The 17625-nt window shown below is 41.4% G+C and overlaps 1 protein-coding gene across 1 annotated transcript in view; it reads right to left on the bottom strand.

The window, feature by feature from the left end:
- Nucleotides 1-17625, bottom strand: part of st18 (ST18 C2H2C-type zinc finger transcription factor) — a 427076-nt gene that overhangs the window by 9287 nt on the left and 400164 nt on the right. Inside the window, exons 21-23 of the mRNA XM_072570512.1 lie at nucleotides 7080-7171; nucleotides 4466-4569; nucleotides 3744-3887 (exon numbers count right to left, since the gene is read on the bottom strand). Of these exons, the coding sequence (XP_072426613.1) occupies nucleotides 3744-3887; nucleotides 4466-4569; nucleotides 7080-7171 (340 nt within the window). The remainder of the gene's footprint in view (nucleotides 1-3743; nucleotides 3888-4465; nucleotides 4570-7079; nucleotides 7172-17625) is intronic.

Here is a 17625-nt window from a genome sequence, read left to right on the forward strand (position 1 = left end):
ATGTCCATGATTAATTAACTTATTAATTCAGTGCCAGATAATCACGTGTTATGGTTTCACTTCCTGGTAGTGAACTTATGTATTCAGTGCCTGACACAAACTCTGACCCCTAGTTACTGACTTTATCTTGTATGTGGCAATGGATTGATGCTGAATTGTTTGCAATCTCAATGTCATTCTAATCCCGAAATAAGGTCTGACCACATTTTCACTCCATTGTCAAGTCAACCGATTTCTACTTCTGTCATATCATCTGACTCCAGTTCATAAGCTGCTGAAATTCTCAGTCACATCTTTGCTATTTATGTCTTATTCACAACACCCCTACACACAGTAAAATAATGCCTCCCACATAAGTAAAATCTTCATTTTAAAATTCTCCTTGTTTTCAAATCTTTCCATAGCTTCACTCCTCCTTATCATTATAAACTTCTTCTGCCCAATAACCCGCTAAAACAAATACCTGGTTCCAATTCTCCCTTCCGACAGGTCCTAAACTTTGATTCCAAATTTGACAGGCATCCCTTCAGCTCAATGTCCTACATTTTGGAATTTATTTTCTAATCCTCTTTGCCTCTGCATTGCTATTTCTCAATTTAGGTTGGCACTTTAAACCTTTTTTTTGACCAACCATTTTGTCATCTATTCTAATAGCCCTTCATGTGGTGTGATGTCAAATTTTGTTGGTTAACACTCCTATGATGCTTCACCAAATAGGAGAACTATATAAATGCAAGTTATTGTTGTTTCATATCTCCAATCCCTTTTCCTTACATTTCAGAATCATCACCTATAGGAGGCAGGCTTTCTTTATGCTACAATGAATGTCAGTGGCAGGAATACTGTACCTTTTTTTCCAATGACACACGATCAGGATAAAAATTAAATCTCTCTAGTAACTATCTGCAGCAATAGGAATTTTGTAACCTTCTTAAACAAGTATTTATGTCAAATATATCAAAATCCATCAACATTCCCAGAGGGAAATTGGTTTGTCATTCATTTTACATGATATAACTTTACTCTTAATTGACTTGAAAGCCTCTATAATGCTGTCATTGAAAATTAACCAGGGTGTATAATGGGTGGCCAATGCATTATCATTCAAAATTAAAATAAGCCTTCCTGTTTCACATCATTTAAATTAACAAATGTTTTATAAAATAATCAATGCAGACACACATTTACTTCTCTAAATACCAAATTATAAAACACCAGTTGCACGTTTGGGTGTAGGTTTGCTCGCTGAGGTGTAGGTTTGATATCCAGATGTTTCATTACCTGGCGAGGTAACATCATCAGGGGCGACCTCCAAGTGAAGCGAAGCTGTTGCCTCCTGCTTTCTATTTATATCTTTCTCCTGGATGGGGTTCCTGGGGTTTGTGGTGGTGTCATTTCCTGTTCATTTTCTGAGGGGTTGATAGATGGCATCTAGATCTATGAGATTGTTTATGGCATTGTGGTTGGAGTGTCAGGCCTCTAGAAATTCTCTGGCATGTCTTTGCTTAGCCTGTCCCAGGGTAGATGTGTTGGCCCAGTCGAAATGGTGGTTTTTTTCATCCATGTGTAGGGCTACGAGGGAGAGAGGGTCGTGTCTTTTTATGGCTAGCTGGTGTTCGTGTATCCTGGTGGCTAACTTTCTTCCTGTTTGTCCTACGTAGTGTTTGTGGCAGTCCTTGCATGGAATTTTGTAGATGACGTTGGTTTTGTCCCTGGGTTGTACTGGGTCTTTTAAGTTTGTTAGTTTTTGTTTGAGAGTGTTGGTGGGTTTGTGGGTTAATATGGTATCATTGGTGGTACCACGATAAGCAGACCAAACACAGCCAGAAACCCTAACCACCTTACCATACATCAAAGAAGTTTCAGAAATGACAGCCAGACTACTGAGACCCCTCGGAATCCTAGTAGCACACAAACCCACGAACACTCTCAAACAAAAACTAACAACCCATGGACAAAACCAATGTCATCTACAAAATTCCATGCAAGGACTGCCACAAACACTACGTAGGACAAACAGGAAGAAAGTTAGCCACCAGGATACACGAACACCAGCTAGCCACAAAAAGACATGACCTTCTCTCCCTCGTAGCCCTACACATGGATAAAAAAAAACACCATCTTGTCTGGGACAGTGCATCTATCCTGGGACAGGCTAAGCAAAGACATGCCAGAGAATTCCTAGAGGCCTGGCACTCCAACCACAACGCCATAAACAAGCACATAGATCTAGATGCCATCTATCAACGCCTCAGAAAACGAACAGGAAATGACACCACCATAAACCCCAGCAACCCCATCCAGGAGAAAGATGTAAATAGAAAGCAGGAGACAACAGCTTCGCTTCACTTGGAGGTCACCACTGATGATGTTACCTAGCCAGGTAATGAAACGTCTGGATATCAAACCTACAGCTCAGCGAGCAAACCTACATCCTAAACCTCAACCTGAGCTACAAACCTTCACAAACCTTGCACCAGTTACACATACTAATTCAATGAAATATTCATACAACACCAATCATTATTGAACAAGTTTGTACTATTTAATTTTATAATCATTGTCAGTTTTTTTAAAACTTCACCTTAAGTTTGTCCTGAAAATAGGTTATCAGTTAGTTGAATTTTAAGGTTACACAGTAAAACATGGCATAAACCTTCCTTCAGTTAAATACTGATTGTTTTACATTCTATCAGATTAAAAATACAATCCTTTTCCACCACAGACCTGTCCATTTTTCATTTATAATATGAACAACAAAAAGTATTTTTGTCCTAATTTCTAATTTCCAATTGCAGTATTTTGTTTATCTTTCCATTTTGTTAATTACAAGGCACACTACATCTAACGTCAACTAATGTTATTTTGTACATAAAACTGAAGAAAAAAAACTGTCAACATTCCAGAGGGAAATGGGTTCACCATACATTTTAAATGATCTAACTATATTCTTAATCGGTTAAAAACCCTACAACGTTGATTAACTCACTTTCTTCTGGCTTCTAAAATACCCCTCACTCCCACCTTAGCTGGAAACCTATAAATTCCTTATGGTTTTGATATTGGGAAAATGGACTAATTTTCTTCCTTCCAATGATTTTAGTAAAATTGCTAGTGTGAGTACAAAGTAACACTCACTTTCCATTTTCATTATAATTACACACAAAGAATTTGACCATTAAAATGGTTGATTGTCGTAGTGCTCTAGTTCTCCACCCCTTTGTGGACCTCAAAAAGGGGTTGTATTTTCCAACATAGTGATGGATTTGAATTTGCCTGTGCAATGAGTGGGAAGCACAATCTTGACAACATCTCCCGCCCCCTTCATTCCTAAAACGCTCTTGCACAGTTCCAAGCAACCACCTCAAAACGTTCATTGGCAGAGGCTTGGATGGAGGAGTCCTGACCTGTGCTTTAATGGGCGCAGAGAAGCTTAAAGGGAGGAGGGAATATGTTAAAAAAAAGCATGATAGCACACTGTTCTTTAATTTTATTCCAACAGTAAAAGTTAACATGGCTGTGCCAGCAGTATACATGAAAAAAAAGTATAATATATTTTGCTTTTAACTTGACAGGGAAAAATGAGTGGCAGATATATACTTTAAGAATTCTGAAATGTCACAATGACATCACAAAGCATATCAGTTAAAAAATTGTATTAAGGGGTCGTAAATATTCACATTTTCGCAGTCATTATGCTGTTCACAAATGTTTTAGTTTCAGTTACTTATTTGATACCTTACCATTTGTGGGAGTTGGATGTCAGCGAGGCTGTTAATAAGGGCCTGACTCAGACCAGCTAACTCCTTTAACAAACTCTCATTGTGCTGCTCAATTAGTTTATTCTCCTCCTCAATTGTTTTCAAATTGCTCTCCATGGAAGTAATCTAAAAATTTAGAAATAATTTTTCTTTAATTACATAATGGGCGGTTTACAATTTTCACAGAAATACACCGTTGATTTATTACTGACAATGTAGGACTAAGATTCTTGCAGTAACTAGCCTACAGAATTAAGTTGTACGTCATGATGAGTTTATTGATGATGTGGAGGTGCCAGTGTTGGACTGGGGCGGACAAAGTTAAAAATCACACAACACCAGGTTATAGTCCAACAGGTTAGTTTGGATGCACTAGCTTTCGGAGCAATCCAAAAGGTAGCGCTTCCAAATAAACTTATTGGACTATAACCTGGTGTTGTGTGATTTTTAACTGAGTTTATTGATGTGGGTTTCAGTTAAATTATAAAGGTGTGGTATTTATCCAACACTTTGGAATAATAATTTGGAAAATAGATTCAAATGTTTAAAGGGAAGGAAACTTGTAGCATTGACTTGGCTAAGAGAAAAAAGACAATCTTGTGTAGTAAATCAATTTCTTCAAAGAAACAATTACTAACTGTCCTGTAAAAATTACATCAAATGGTTCTTGTGTTCGATTGAGCTATAGCACTGGTAAACTTTACCTGTGTTTGAAGCTTTATCATATCTGCTTCCATTTTTAAGTTTGATTCATTCAGCTCCTTAATCTCATCATCCAAATGATTGATCTCCTCATCACTTTCAGCTCCTATAAGAAATAAAGACATGCTATTTACTGATATAGAATATACCCATAGATGGCGCAAACAATCCAGTGAGAGGTGTCATCTGGAGTTCACTTGTTAAGTATAGCTTGGACCATGTGAACTACATATTTAGTGCTGATTTCATGTATGTTTGTGGGAAAGGTCCCTCAATGTGCATCTGTTCATTTCCTTCAAACCACAGGAACATTTATTCTCTGCTAGGACTAGGAGGATTCCTCAATTGTCTCCCCTATCCCAGTCCACTAAAATCAACCCCTAAAAAGAAACAAGAAGTCACATTTGTAATGATTTGGAGGTGCTGGTGTTGGACTGGGGTGGACAAACTTAAAAATCACACAACACCAGGTTATAGTCCAATAGGTTTATTTGGAAGCACTAGCTTTCGGAGTGCTGCTCCGTCATCAGGTAGTTGTGGAGCAAGTACTCCACATGTTGGACTATAATCTGGTGTTGTGTGATTTTTATCTTTTCACATTTGTAAGGAAGCCAAAAAAAAAGCAACGTTTTGTTCTTTCTCCAGACTCCTGACTGAAACAGAGATCTGAGTCTCCCAGTGTTCCCTCTCATCATTATTTACCAAGTTTGGGTCTTTAGTGACACTCGTTACATCCATGAATAGAGTTCAGACCAACTGAGAAGTTCAAGGAAAGAGCAAATCCCAGAACTGGAATGTCCATCCTAACTGTAACACAAACCTTTTGTTGAGATGGGCTATTTCTGGCAGATAGGTGTTTTCAAAATCCTCATCTTGGATTTGATTGTATCCTTAAATTCCTCAGCTCCCTCATCTCTTCTTACTTCCTTGACCCACATATTTGACAATTCTTTTAGTCACTCCCCTAATATTTCCATCTTTGACTATCAAATTGTTATATACTTCTTGGAAAAATTCCCGACTTTTAAATCATTATGTAAATGCACATTGTTGTTGTAATATTACATTCACATTAAGGTGATCTTGAGGTCCAATGGATAATGTCACTGCCTCTGGGTCAGAAGCTCTAGGTTTGAGTCCCATACTTATTGGACAAGGAAGACTGATTCATAATGTGGCTAAACAGGTCTGTATAATAGAATGAACTTTGGAGCCTCTACAATCACCACCACGACTGCAATATGTATGTATTGTAACATGTTACCACAGTAACTTGAAATCCCCGAATGAACTGGAACAGATTATCACCCAATTATATTAGTTTGGGAGGGATAACAGAGGAGATGATAAATTTGAGGTATTGCATTTTGGTACAACAAACAAGGTTAGGGTTTATACAATTAATGATAAGATCTTGGGTACTGTTATGGAACAGAGGGACCCAGGGGACCAAAGACATAACTCTTTGAAATTTGCATCACATATAGAGAGGGTGGTTAAAAAGGCATTTAGCATGCTTGCTTTCATTGCTCAGCCCTTTGAATATAGGACTTGGGAAGTCATGTTGAAATTGTACAGGACATTGGTGAAGCTTCTTCTGGAATACTGTGTCGAGTTCTGGTTGCCCAGTTAGAGGAGGGATACTATTAAGCTGGAGATGATTCAAAAGAGAGTTATCAGGATGTTGACAGGTATGGAAAGTTTGAGGTATAAGGAAAGGCTGGAACTTTTTTCACTGGAGCATAGGAGATACGTGGTAACCTTTAAAAGTTTATAAAATCATGAGGGGAATAGATAGAGTTAATAATAGTTGTCTTTTTCCTAGGATGGGGAATTTCAAGACTATGGGGCACACTTATAAGGTAAGAGGAGAGAGATTTAAAAATACATAAGAGGCATTTCTTTTATACAGAGGGTGGTTTGCATGTGGAAGTGGGTCCAATCAAAACATTTAAAAGACATTTGGATAAATATATCAACAGGAAAATTCCTCCTTTGGAGGAATATGGCATAGGAACAAGCAGGTGGGGCTAGATTAGTTTGCGATTATGTTTGGCATAGACAGGTTGGATTGAAGGTCTGTTTCCGTTCTGCATGACTCTATAACTTTGACAGGTAGAACAGAACCAAAAGAATTTAAGGACTGGAATTAGATTTGTATTTGTGAGATCACTTAAGAAAAATAGTCATGAATTTAAATCAGAAAATGGTAAAATTAATATCATAGGAAAGTCAAGTCCTGACATTGGAAAATAGAGATAATTTAATCAGAGAATGGTTGATAAATGAAGGGTCTAGATAAGATTGGGATACAGGGTGCGTACCTGAGATAATGTGGTGTTTCTCTTTGATCTGAACAAATATTTTAGATATTTTCCTCATCAACCGTTCATAGATGTTATTACGCACCTCTGGAGCATGTAGATTTAAACCTAAGCCTACTGGTCCAGAGAAAAGGAGACTACCACTATATCCACAGGAGCTCACATTAATTGAATGCAAGCTCCATGAGTTGCCATGGAATGATGTGAATTGGGATCACAAGCCCATAACCATTATTACTGCACCTTCTTCTCTTCTATCTGATCATGTTTTACCATTAGTATTTGTTCTTACCTCTACTTGCCCTGAGCTTGATGGTCATCAATTCATCACCTGACAATTTGCCTTTCTTCAGTGCGAGGGAAGCTCGGGGACACCCTGACAAACTGGAAACATAAAAATCTAATGATAAAAATAAACAATTTGCACTTTAAAGAAACAAATTCAGTTAAGTGGAACAGCTTAAGAAGCTGTACAAATGGAAAGTCAAACACTGAATACTGTGCTGCAGTTACATAAGTACATTTAAATCAAGCAGCATTTCAATTAAGGGACATGTGCCTTTCATCTGTGGGTGTCAATAATTTCAACCACAAATCAATATAGAGTCACTTATATTTAAAAATTACAATGTATAAAAGAAAAAGTGATTGGTTGATGCATTACAGCTACTTTGAGAGATATGTTAACCCTTTTACTTAAGAAAAAAGTGAACAGAAGAATATCATAGAAACACATTAAAGACTCATCTGCTACTATTGTTGACTGTGATGTCTAGTCTTTAAACATATGACATTAAAAAAATGAAGTATAATTGCATTCTATATATAACCAAATGAGACTTGTTTAAAATTGGATGTTATCCAGTCTGCGACCTGACTTCATATGTATTTACCACATAATCATGTTTATTTCTTCATTCATGGAATGTGAACATTGCTGGTGAAAGCAGCAATTTTTGTCCATCCATAACTGACCTTGAAAAATTGGTGGAACTTTCTCCTCATGTTTATTGTTTGATTGTCCACCACTATTCACAACTAAAGCTAAAGTCACCATCATCCCAGAGGACCATAGGGCTGCTCTCATTAGAGATTGGTGAATTTAACCTGAGGGGTGAGGTTGAGAAGGCAAGACCTTCATGGGGCCTCATCCAGAATGGGTATTGAGCAAAGCTGTTGGTGTCACACTGTATTGCAAACAAGTTGTCCAGCAACTGAGATAACCTGAGATAACTGACAGCATGGTGGCTCAGTAGTTAGCACTGCTGCCTTACAGTGCCAAGGACCCCAGTTTGATGGGCTGTGTGAAGTTTGTATATTTTCCCCATGTCTGCATTGGGTTCCTCCAGCTGCTCCAGTTTCTTCCTACTGTACAAAGGTGTGCAACTTAGGTGGAATGGCCATACTAGATTGCCCATCATGTTCAGGGTTGTGTAGGTTAGATAGATTTGCCACGGTAAGTGCAGGATGATGGGATGGGTCTGGTTGGGCTGCTTTTCAGAGAGTTGTTGTGGACTTGATGAGCTGAATGGCCTGCTTCCACATAGTGGGGATTCTGTGACCCTCACTTCGAGGTTTTGTTTGCTTTCTCTTTTAAAATCTCTGGCCTTATCTGCTGATGCATTGCCCCATTTATATATTCCTTTCATATTGTGATAATCATTAAACTAAGAGTACAACAGGACCATGATCAGATGGGCAAGTGGGCTGAGGAGTGGCAGATGGAATTTAATTTAGATAACGTGAGTTGCTGTGTTTTGATAGGGCAAATCAAGGGTTGGACTTATACACGTATTGGCAACGTCCTGGGTAATGCTGCCGAACAAAGAAACCTTGCAATGCAGGTTGATAATTCTTTGAAAGTTGAGTCACATGTAAACAGGGTAGTGAAGAAGGTTTTTGGTATGCTTGCCTTCATTGGTCAGTATGCTGAGTATATGAATTGGGAGATCATGTTGCGAATGTACAGGACATTAGATAGGCCACTTTTGGAATACTGCAATTAATTCCGGTCTCCCTCCTATTGGAAGGATGTTGTGAAACTTGAGAGGTCTCAGAAGAGATTTACAAGGAAGTTGCCATGGTTGGAGGGTTTGAGCTATCAGGAGAGACTGAATAGGTTGGGGCTATTTTCCCTGGAGCATTGGAGGATAATGTCATGAGGGGCATGGATAGAGTGAATAATCAACATCTTTTTCCAGAGTGAGGGAGTCCAAAACTAGAGGGCATAAGTTTAAGCTGAGAGAGGAAAGATTTAAAAGGGACCTAAGAGGCAACTTTTCCACAAAAAGGATGGTGCATATATGGAATGTGCTGGCAAAGAGAATGGTGGAGGTACAATTACAACATTTAAGAGGCATCTAGGTGACTATATAAATAGGAAAGGCTTAGAATGATCTGGGCCAAATGCTGGCAAATGGGATAATATAAGTATAGAATAACTGGTTGGCAGGGACAAGTTGAACCAAAGGGTTTGTTTCCATGCTGTATATCTCCACGACTCTATCACATTTCCCAAACTGCTGCCCTGCTTTACTACTTAGTTGTTTCCCTTTCCTTTACTATCTCTTCTTAATTGATTCCCTTCCTCTAAAATTCAGAACAAGGCTCGGTAGGACATCAGAATTTGATTGGGTTATGCAGTCATTTAGATTTGTCTGCTTCATTCTGCTTCTTCTTTAGTTTGAACTTCATACTGTATCATAGTTTCAGCAGGGCGCTAACCCATGCTTTTTTGGTATGTCTGGTTCTGCTCCTGGTGGATGTTTTTACATTTCTCATTGCACAAAGATAGGTCCCCTTGCTTGATGATAATGGTACAAGGACATTCCAGGCCATAAAGTTACAGCTTGTGGTAAATATATTACTGCTGCTGGTTATCCAGAGCACCTTGTGCATGTCCAATTTTGGGGTGCGAGATCTATGCAGATTCTCTCTCATTTAACATAGTGGTAGTGCCACATAACACAACCTGAACTATACAGGGACGAGTGTTCTGGTGGGTTATGTAACTAGGATAATAGAGAGGGTTCCAAATTTAATAGTAGGGGGAAGACATTCATTAAGGAGATGATAAAGAAAAGGGAAACAACAAAATAGTAAGGCAGGGCAGCAATTTAGGCAATGATTACCAGAGTGTGGAAGGAAGCAGCAGAAGATGCTAGTACAAAGAACAATGAACAAAGTTTGGGAAATTTACAGCCTAGAAACAGGCCCTTTGGTCCTCCAAACCTGAGCCGATCCAAATCCACTGTCTAAGCCTATCGCCCAATTTCTAAGCATCTTTATCCCTCTGCTCCCTATCTACTCAGGCATCTGTCCAGACGCACCTTAAATGAATCTACCATGTCTGCCTCTACTACCTCTGCTGGCAACATGCTCCAGGCATCTTCTGTGTAAAGTACTTGCTGTGTATATCCCCCTTAAACTTTTCACCTCTCACCTTCCATGCGTGACCTCTGGTTATTGAATCCCACACCCTGGGAAAAAGCTTATTGCTATCTACCTTGTTTATACTCTTCATGATTTTGTAGACCTCAATCTGGTCCCCACTCAATCTCCCTTTTTCTAATGAAAACAATCCTAACCTACTCAACCTCTCTTCATAGCTACCACCTTCCATACCAGACAACATCCTCGTAAACATTCACTGCACCCTCAGTGTGACAGTGTTTTAGAAGGCCAGAGATTGTTAAAATAATAAACAAACAAACAAGCAATCATCTCTACTCAAAAGCACACAGCATCAATAACAAAAGAGATAGATTGGTAGTACATAAATATAAAGACTTGATTGAAGGATGACCAAGGCCTGGTCCTGACTATTGAAGCATATTTGACATAACAGAATGACAAGGAAGTTAGGAAAGGATGGCAAGATAGTTCTGTCTATTAATGACAGTATTATTCAGTACTGAGAGATGACCTCAACTTGAAAGATGAAGATGTAGTATCAGCTTGGGTAGACATAAGGAATTGGAACGCTAAGAGTAGTTTGTAGGAGTAGCTTATTAGCCTTTTAACAGTAGATTCACTGCAGGGTAGAGTATACAGGGAGAACTATATATAGGCGAAAAATACTACAAACCATTAGCAACTTTCATCTAGATGTAGATTGGGAGCATCAGTTTGGCAAAGGTAGCTGAGAAAATGCATTTATAGAGTGTCTTGAGGATAATTTCCAGAGCCAAACAAGGAGCACGTTATTCCAGATCTACTTGTAGTGGCAGAGCTTTACATAGATGTTAAATAACTCAGCGAAGATTTATCCCAGTTAGAAAAGAAAGGAAGGCAATTGGAGAAAGATGCATCTTCCATGGCTAAATAAGGAAGTTAAGGATAATATTACATTGAAAAAAACACTATACAGTGTTGCAAATGTAAGTGGTAAGTCAAAGGATTGGGCAGCTTTTAAGAACCATAAAACAATAACTAAAAATATGATAAATAAACAATAGCAAAATACGAGAGAGAGAAAGAGCTAACTAGCAATACAAAAACAGCAAGAGTTTCTACAAATGGAAAAAACAGGACAAGGATATCTAAAGCTAGTGTTGATCCTTCTGAGAGTGAGCCTGGGAAACTGATCATGGAAAACAAAGAAATAGCAATGGCTTTGCTCAGGAATTTTAAGCTTGTCTTTATAGTAGAAGGCTTTGGAAACTTCCCAAAAGTAACTGAAAATGAAGAGGTGGTTGGGACTGATGACCCTTAAACAATCAGGGAAAAGGTGCTTGAAAAACTATTGAATCTAAAACTAATATGTCCCCAGGAATGGATGACCTACATTCTGGAACTTTAAAAGAAGCCATTGCTATGTACTAGATGCATTAGTTATAAGGCATCAAATTGCCTTAAAGTTTAAGGTTCCACGTGGATTCCAAAAAATAGGGAGGAAGAAGGCAAAAGACTAAGGATCAGTTAACCTAACACTATCATAGGGCAATGGAATTCATAGGTAAGAGGTTTTGGGCTAGATACTAAAAAATTATGAGATTAGGCACTGCCAACATGATTTTGAGATAGGGAAAACATGTTTAATTCAATAATAGAAGCTTTCGACAAAGTAACATTCACAATGGAATCTTTTGAGAAAGCAGCATTCACAATGGATAGAAAGAAATCAGCAGATGTGGTATATGTGGATTTCCAAAAGGCATTTGACAAGGTCGTAGCACAAGAGAGGAGCATGTGGTATAGAGGTTAAAATATTAAAATAGATAAAGAATCAGTTCACCAATAGGAAGTTGAGAGGCAGGGGTAAATAGCTTTTTTACGTTCAGAAGCTGTAACTGGTATAATGTCAGTGCTACAGTTTCAACTATTTACCATTTATGTGAGTTGGATGAGGAGAATGACAGTATGACTGATAAATTCACTGATGACACTAAGATAGAAGGAAATTATGTTATCAAGAGGAGGTAAAGAGTCCAAAAAGAGTCTACAAAGGGATATAGAAGGGTGAAGTGAGTGCAGGAAAATGGCAGATGGAGTATGACATGGGCAAATGTGAACTTGTTAATTTCTGCAAGAAGTATAGAAAAGCAATATGTTATTTAAATGGCGAGATTGCAAGACTTGGTTTACAAAAAGATCTGTGTTCCTGGTACTGGAATCACATTAAGTATGCAGGAGCAGCAAGTGATTAGAAATGCAAATGGATGTTGGGGTTTATGGTAAGACAAATGGAATGTAAAAGTAGGGAAGGGCCTGGGCAGGCAGGACAAACAGTGTCCACAGATTTACAGTGAGAGAGGCAAGTGAGGTGGCATGATACAATGCAGCTAGATTTCTGCAGCTGTACCGTCCGTTGGTGAGATTGCATCTAGAGCACTGTATAAAACTTTGACCTCCTAATTTGAAAATACATATAATTGCTTTAGACACAGTTCATTGAACCTTTACTCATTCCTGTGATGAAAGGCTTAATTTAAGAAGTAAGGTTGAAGAAATTAGATCTATATCCATTGGAGTTTAGAAGAAAGATCTGTAGGATCAAGCAAAAATCCCCACCATCTTAAAAACTGGACAAAATGTGGACTTTTCAAAACTTATTAAAGGTAAATGGAAGCTGGAATGAGTTCTGTGGAGAATACACAACACAACTCACAGAATTGAGATGACTGTCTAGAACTATTAGATTAGATTAGATTAGATTACTTACAGTGTGGAAACAGGCCCTTCGGCCCAACAAGTCCACACCGCCCCGCCGAAGCGCAACCCACCCATACCCCTACATCTACCCCTTACCTAACATTACGGGCAATTTAGCATGGCCAATTCACCTGACCTGCACATCTTTGGACTGTGGGAGGAAACCGGAGCACCCGGAGGAAACCCACGCAGACACGGGGAGAACGTGCAAACTCCACACAGTCAGTCGCCTGATGTGGGAAATGAACCCAAGTCTCTGGCGCTGTGAGGCAGCAGTGCTAACCACTGTGCCACTGTGCCGCCTGGATTTCCAATATACACCTCTAAGAGGACAATCAAAATTTACTAACTTTTACACATAGGGCAACTCAGCACAGACAGTTTGGAGTCTTCAGAGAGACTGGACATTCAAGCTCAATCAAAACCCATTCACACACACTCTAACCATTGAAAAGCCGATTAACTTCAGAACAGAACATCAAGTATAACTGCCAGGCCTGATCACACCTGATGGAAACCTTTTTTAACAACATGCTTCTGCACAAACAGCTTCCCCACAGGCTTCCAGCTCCAACAAGCAGCTTCTGAACCAAGAATCACAAAGTCCAAACTGAGAACCAAGAACTGGAAAGTTAAAAAAGGGCCTCATCAGAATAAAAGACATCTCAGAGGAAAAGCCAACCAGAGCTTCTTGAACAAGAGCTACCAGACAGGCCTGTTCCACACCAAGAGAATTGACAATAAGAATCTCAGCAACCAGGTGCACTTTAAAACTGTATTTTCCTCAGTGGTGAGCTGAAACTTCCAAAGACCGGAAGTTCCGACCTAGCTAACAGAGAAGGGAAGGAGGTGGTGACAGTACATTAGGACTCCAAGGGTAGGACGCCTGATTAAAGTTTTTGTAAGTATTAGGTTCTAATAGTGTTTAAAGTAGCTGTGGGTGTATTACTGTCCTCTGTATAGTTGGGTTAATTTCCCTGTCTACTGCATTTACCTGTATTTCTTGTATCACAGTTACCTTTTGTATTTTAGATAAAAGCAGAGATTCTTTTGCCCTGAAACACCTGTCTATTGTCTTCTCCATTTCACATTCCCTAGATAAGATTAGAATGGTGCTGGAAAAGCACAGCAAGTCAGGCAGCATAGAGGAGCAGGAAAATCAATTTTTCAGGCTTTTGTCCAAAACATCGCTTTTCCTGCTCCTCGGATGCTGCCTGACCTGCTGTGCTTTTCCAACATTACTCTAATCAGTGACTCTGATCTCCAGCATCTGCAGTCCTCACTTTCCCTAGATAAGTCCAGTGTCTAGAACCAGGGATGTGGAGGTGATTTGAACCACTTAAAAATCAGGAAATAACTAATTGCAATGCAGAACCAGTGGTAGGACACTGGCTGAAGGAATGTGATGTGGTAAAGGGTGTTTCAGAAGCCAAATCTCTGATGGAGGAAATGATCTCGAAAAGGTAAATATATCAGAGAAGTGGGTCTCGTGAGCTGAGGGTCCAGGGGTTGCTGCAGCACAGTGGACTGACAGCAAGATGCATAAGCGCTCCATAGAGAAAGCTATCTGGTTCCTCTGACTTCAGCAACAGGTCCAGGTACTGGATAGGAAAGTCAAGGAACTGAAGGCAGAGTTAAGGGAGGAGGAGGAAGGGTCTAGAATGAGGGCCAGGGCAGCAGAAATGCTGAATGCATACCTACAGCAAGTGAGGCAAGAGAGGTGGCAAGCAAAGGAAAGATTCAGAAACCAGCTACAGTACCTGCAGTGTCAGGTCACAGAAACCAAGAGTAGTGAACAGGCACTAAAGGAGGAAAATAGCCATCTGGGGAAGCAATTAAAAGTGCAAGAGGAGAAGCTAAGGGACATCCAGGCAGCGAGAGAATTTTTAAGGGGAGAGCACGGTCGCTGCCAGGAGCAGACCTAAAAACTCTCTCCCAGGCCAGAGGCATGGTTTGCCTGATAATCCCAGGTGTGGCCCAGGCAGGCAGGGAAGAGCAAGGGTGTGAGGCTGAGGACTGTAGGGCAGTCGGGGATGCTTGATCACCTGTGGTGCCGGGACCAGGCCTGGTTAGGCAGCATGTCGATGGCAGCGCAGAACCAGTAAGGGAAGGGTTGGGACTAGGGCCTATATGCCTGATATGGCAGCACAAATATAGCATAACCCACATGGCCAGCAGCAGCAGGACCATGAGAGTTGTTTTGTGTTCTCACATGGAACCCAGCAGCTCTGCTGCTATGGTGGCACCCCGGACAAGCTCACACAAAAAGAGGAGGTGGAGGTGGAACAAGCGGGTGAAAGAAACAGCTGTGATGATACCAAGATGGCTAAGTTACTGCTATTCTCCCCGGATAGAAGGCTGTACAAGGCCCTCTTGGCCGACAGCAAGAAAGGGCGGAGTACTTTCGCTGCCATCCAAGAATGGATGCTGAAAGCTCCTTCTCCTGAGTGGAAACTATTGTCCAGTTCACAGTGAAACCCTGCAGGCATCTGTGGACAGGCATTTCTGTGAAGGGTCCCTTGAGAGAATAATATTTGGAGGGACGACAGCTTACCGAGGTTGTGGACCAAGGCCAAGCTTTGGTTTGACGCCAGAGATCCCAGACCACTGAGGAGGCAGTAATGGCCTAGCACTTCAACACAGTCAGAGGGAGGAAGGGCTAACCAAGGGCAGAGTACATGAGCTAAAGCCCACCCCAGGGTAAGAAAGCATTGCACCAGGAGGGTGTTAGCCCTGCCAATAAGAAGCCCACCTGCTTTGTGTGCGACTGGAGCGGACATTGCAGGAAGGATTGCTCCCAACCCACAGAAGGAGGAGGGGAGGGATCCTCTTGTTCCTGTTTGGGAACCAGGTCCAGTAGCGCTGGGCGCCCTAACTCTTTTGAGGGGCTTTAGAAGCACACTCACAGGGTCAGGAATGCTAAGCATGGCAGCTAGCCTCAAAGCCAAAAGAGTTCAAATTGAACCCAGAGAAGGACAGGTGAGCCAACAGGAAGGGAAATTCCTGGGCCTGACTGTGCAGGTAGGGGAACCGAGGAAAAACTAGACCCTATGCTGAGGGCAACCACCAGGACGACACACTGGTCAAGGAAGGCGCCTGAGAAGATACCTGCTGGAACCTGAGTGGCTCAGGTCTGACAGCAACAGCCGGGGATTGGGCTGGATGCGAAAGGGGCTGACAGGGTAGCAATGGACCCAGACCTGAAGATGGTCCAGGCAGTGGGTCCCATCCTTAATCCTCTCCTGGGATCACTGGCTGGACTGAGAATGTAGAGGGCTCTCACAAAATAACAGGCATCACAATGTGGAGGAGGACGCTGAAAGCTCTGTGCTGTGATCAGGTCACAGGCAACCAGGCTGCAGCCGTGGACTGGGGAGAGGCCCCAGTGCCACAGGCCACATGCCCAAGGCTGGTAAACTGCTTCACACAGCAGGTTAGCCCACCCATAGTTTGGGACATGGGACATTCCTCTGTTAGAAAGGGGGGGAGTGCTGAGGTGAACTCCCTGGGCCCCGATGCTGAGGACACTGTGAGCCCTGGTGTACTTGCCAGAGGCTGCAGGAAGCGTACATATGTCCCAGGTGATGAAAAGCCCCCAGTAGAGTGCATAGGTTAGGCAGCTACCTCACATGGTGGCAAACACTGAGAGGAAGCCACAGTGCACAGACCACAAGGCCAGGGTCAATGAACTGCCTCACAGGGCAGGTAAGCCCACCTATAGTTTGGACTATAGAACCCAGGCCACAATTCCAAATGCCGCAGAGCCAAGGGCAGCAAACTGCCTCACAGGTTAGGTCAGCCCGCTCATAGACTAGGACTTGCGGAGGACCTCCTAAACTTCAAAGGTGAGGACACTGTGGTCCTCATGATACTGGCTGCTCAGAGGGGGCAGCAAGGACAGACCTACCAGATTTTAGCCTTGCCATCCAGTCAAAAGCTTTAGTCTAAGGTTAGGTTAGAGGTGCACATTGTGTTATGGTGATGGGCTGATGTGGGAATTTAATAATATGGAACTGAGCCTGAGTGCCACTGAAAGGCAAGGCTGTATTTGTGTTCAGTGTCTACAGGGAAGGACAATCCAGTAGACAAGGTTTTCAGCTGTTGAGTTGTCCTACTAAGTGAAGAAATGGGTAAGCCTCAGTGGTAAGGGGAATATTTAACTAGATAGGTGTCCTGTCCATCCCTAAGGGACCAGGAAATGGTTTTGGTACTCTATGAGGTTGGGGGAGGGGTCATAATTCCATGGCCTCCATTACACGAAAACTTAAACTGAAGTTCACTTACCCGAATGGTGCCCAATGGAGACAGGGTGACTGCACAAAACCCTACTCCAACCTTCCAAAGGTTCCAGCAGCGAGAATTCAGGAAACACAAACCAAGCAGACACATACACCAAATACATGAGGGGACACTAACCCAAGTGGGATCAGTTGGAGGGTGTGGTCTCAAGGTGAAAGTGAGTACTGCAGATGCTGGAGATTAAAGCCAAGAGTATGGTGCTCAAAAAGCACAGCAGGTCAGGCAGCATCCGAGGAACAGGAAAATTGATGCTTTGGGCAAAAACCCTTCATCAGGAATGTGGCTGGGAGCCTTGGGGGTGGAGAGATAAATGGGAGGGGGTAGGGCTTGGGAGAAGAAAGCTGAGAGTGCAATAGATGAATGGAGGTGGGGGTAAAGGTGATTGG

This window comes from Chiloscyllium punctatum, chromosome 5 (assembly GCF_047496795.1).
Source record: "Chiloscyllium punctatum isolate Juve2018m chromosome 5, sChiPun1.3, whole genome shotgun sequence".
Taxonomy (NCBI): domain Eukaryota; kingdom Metazoa; phylum Chordata; class Chondrichthyes; order Orectolobiformes; family Hemiscylliidae; genus Chiloscyllium; species Chiloscyllium punctatum.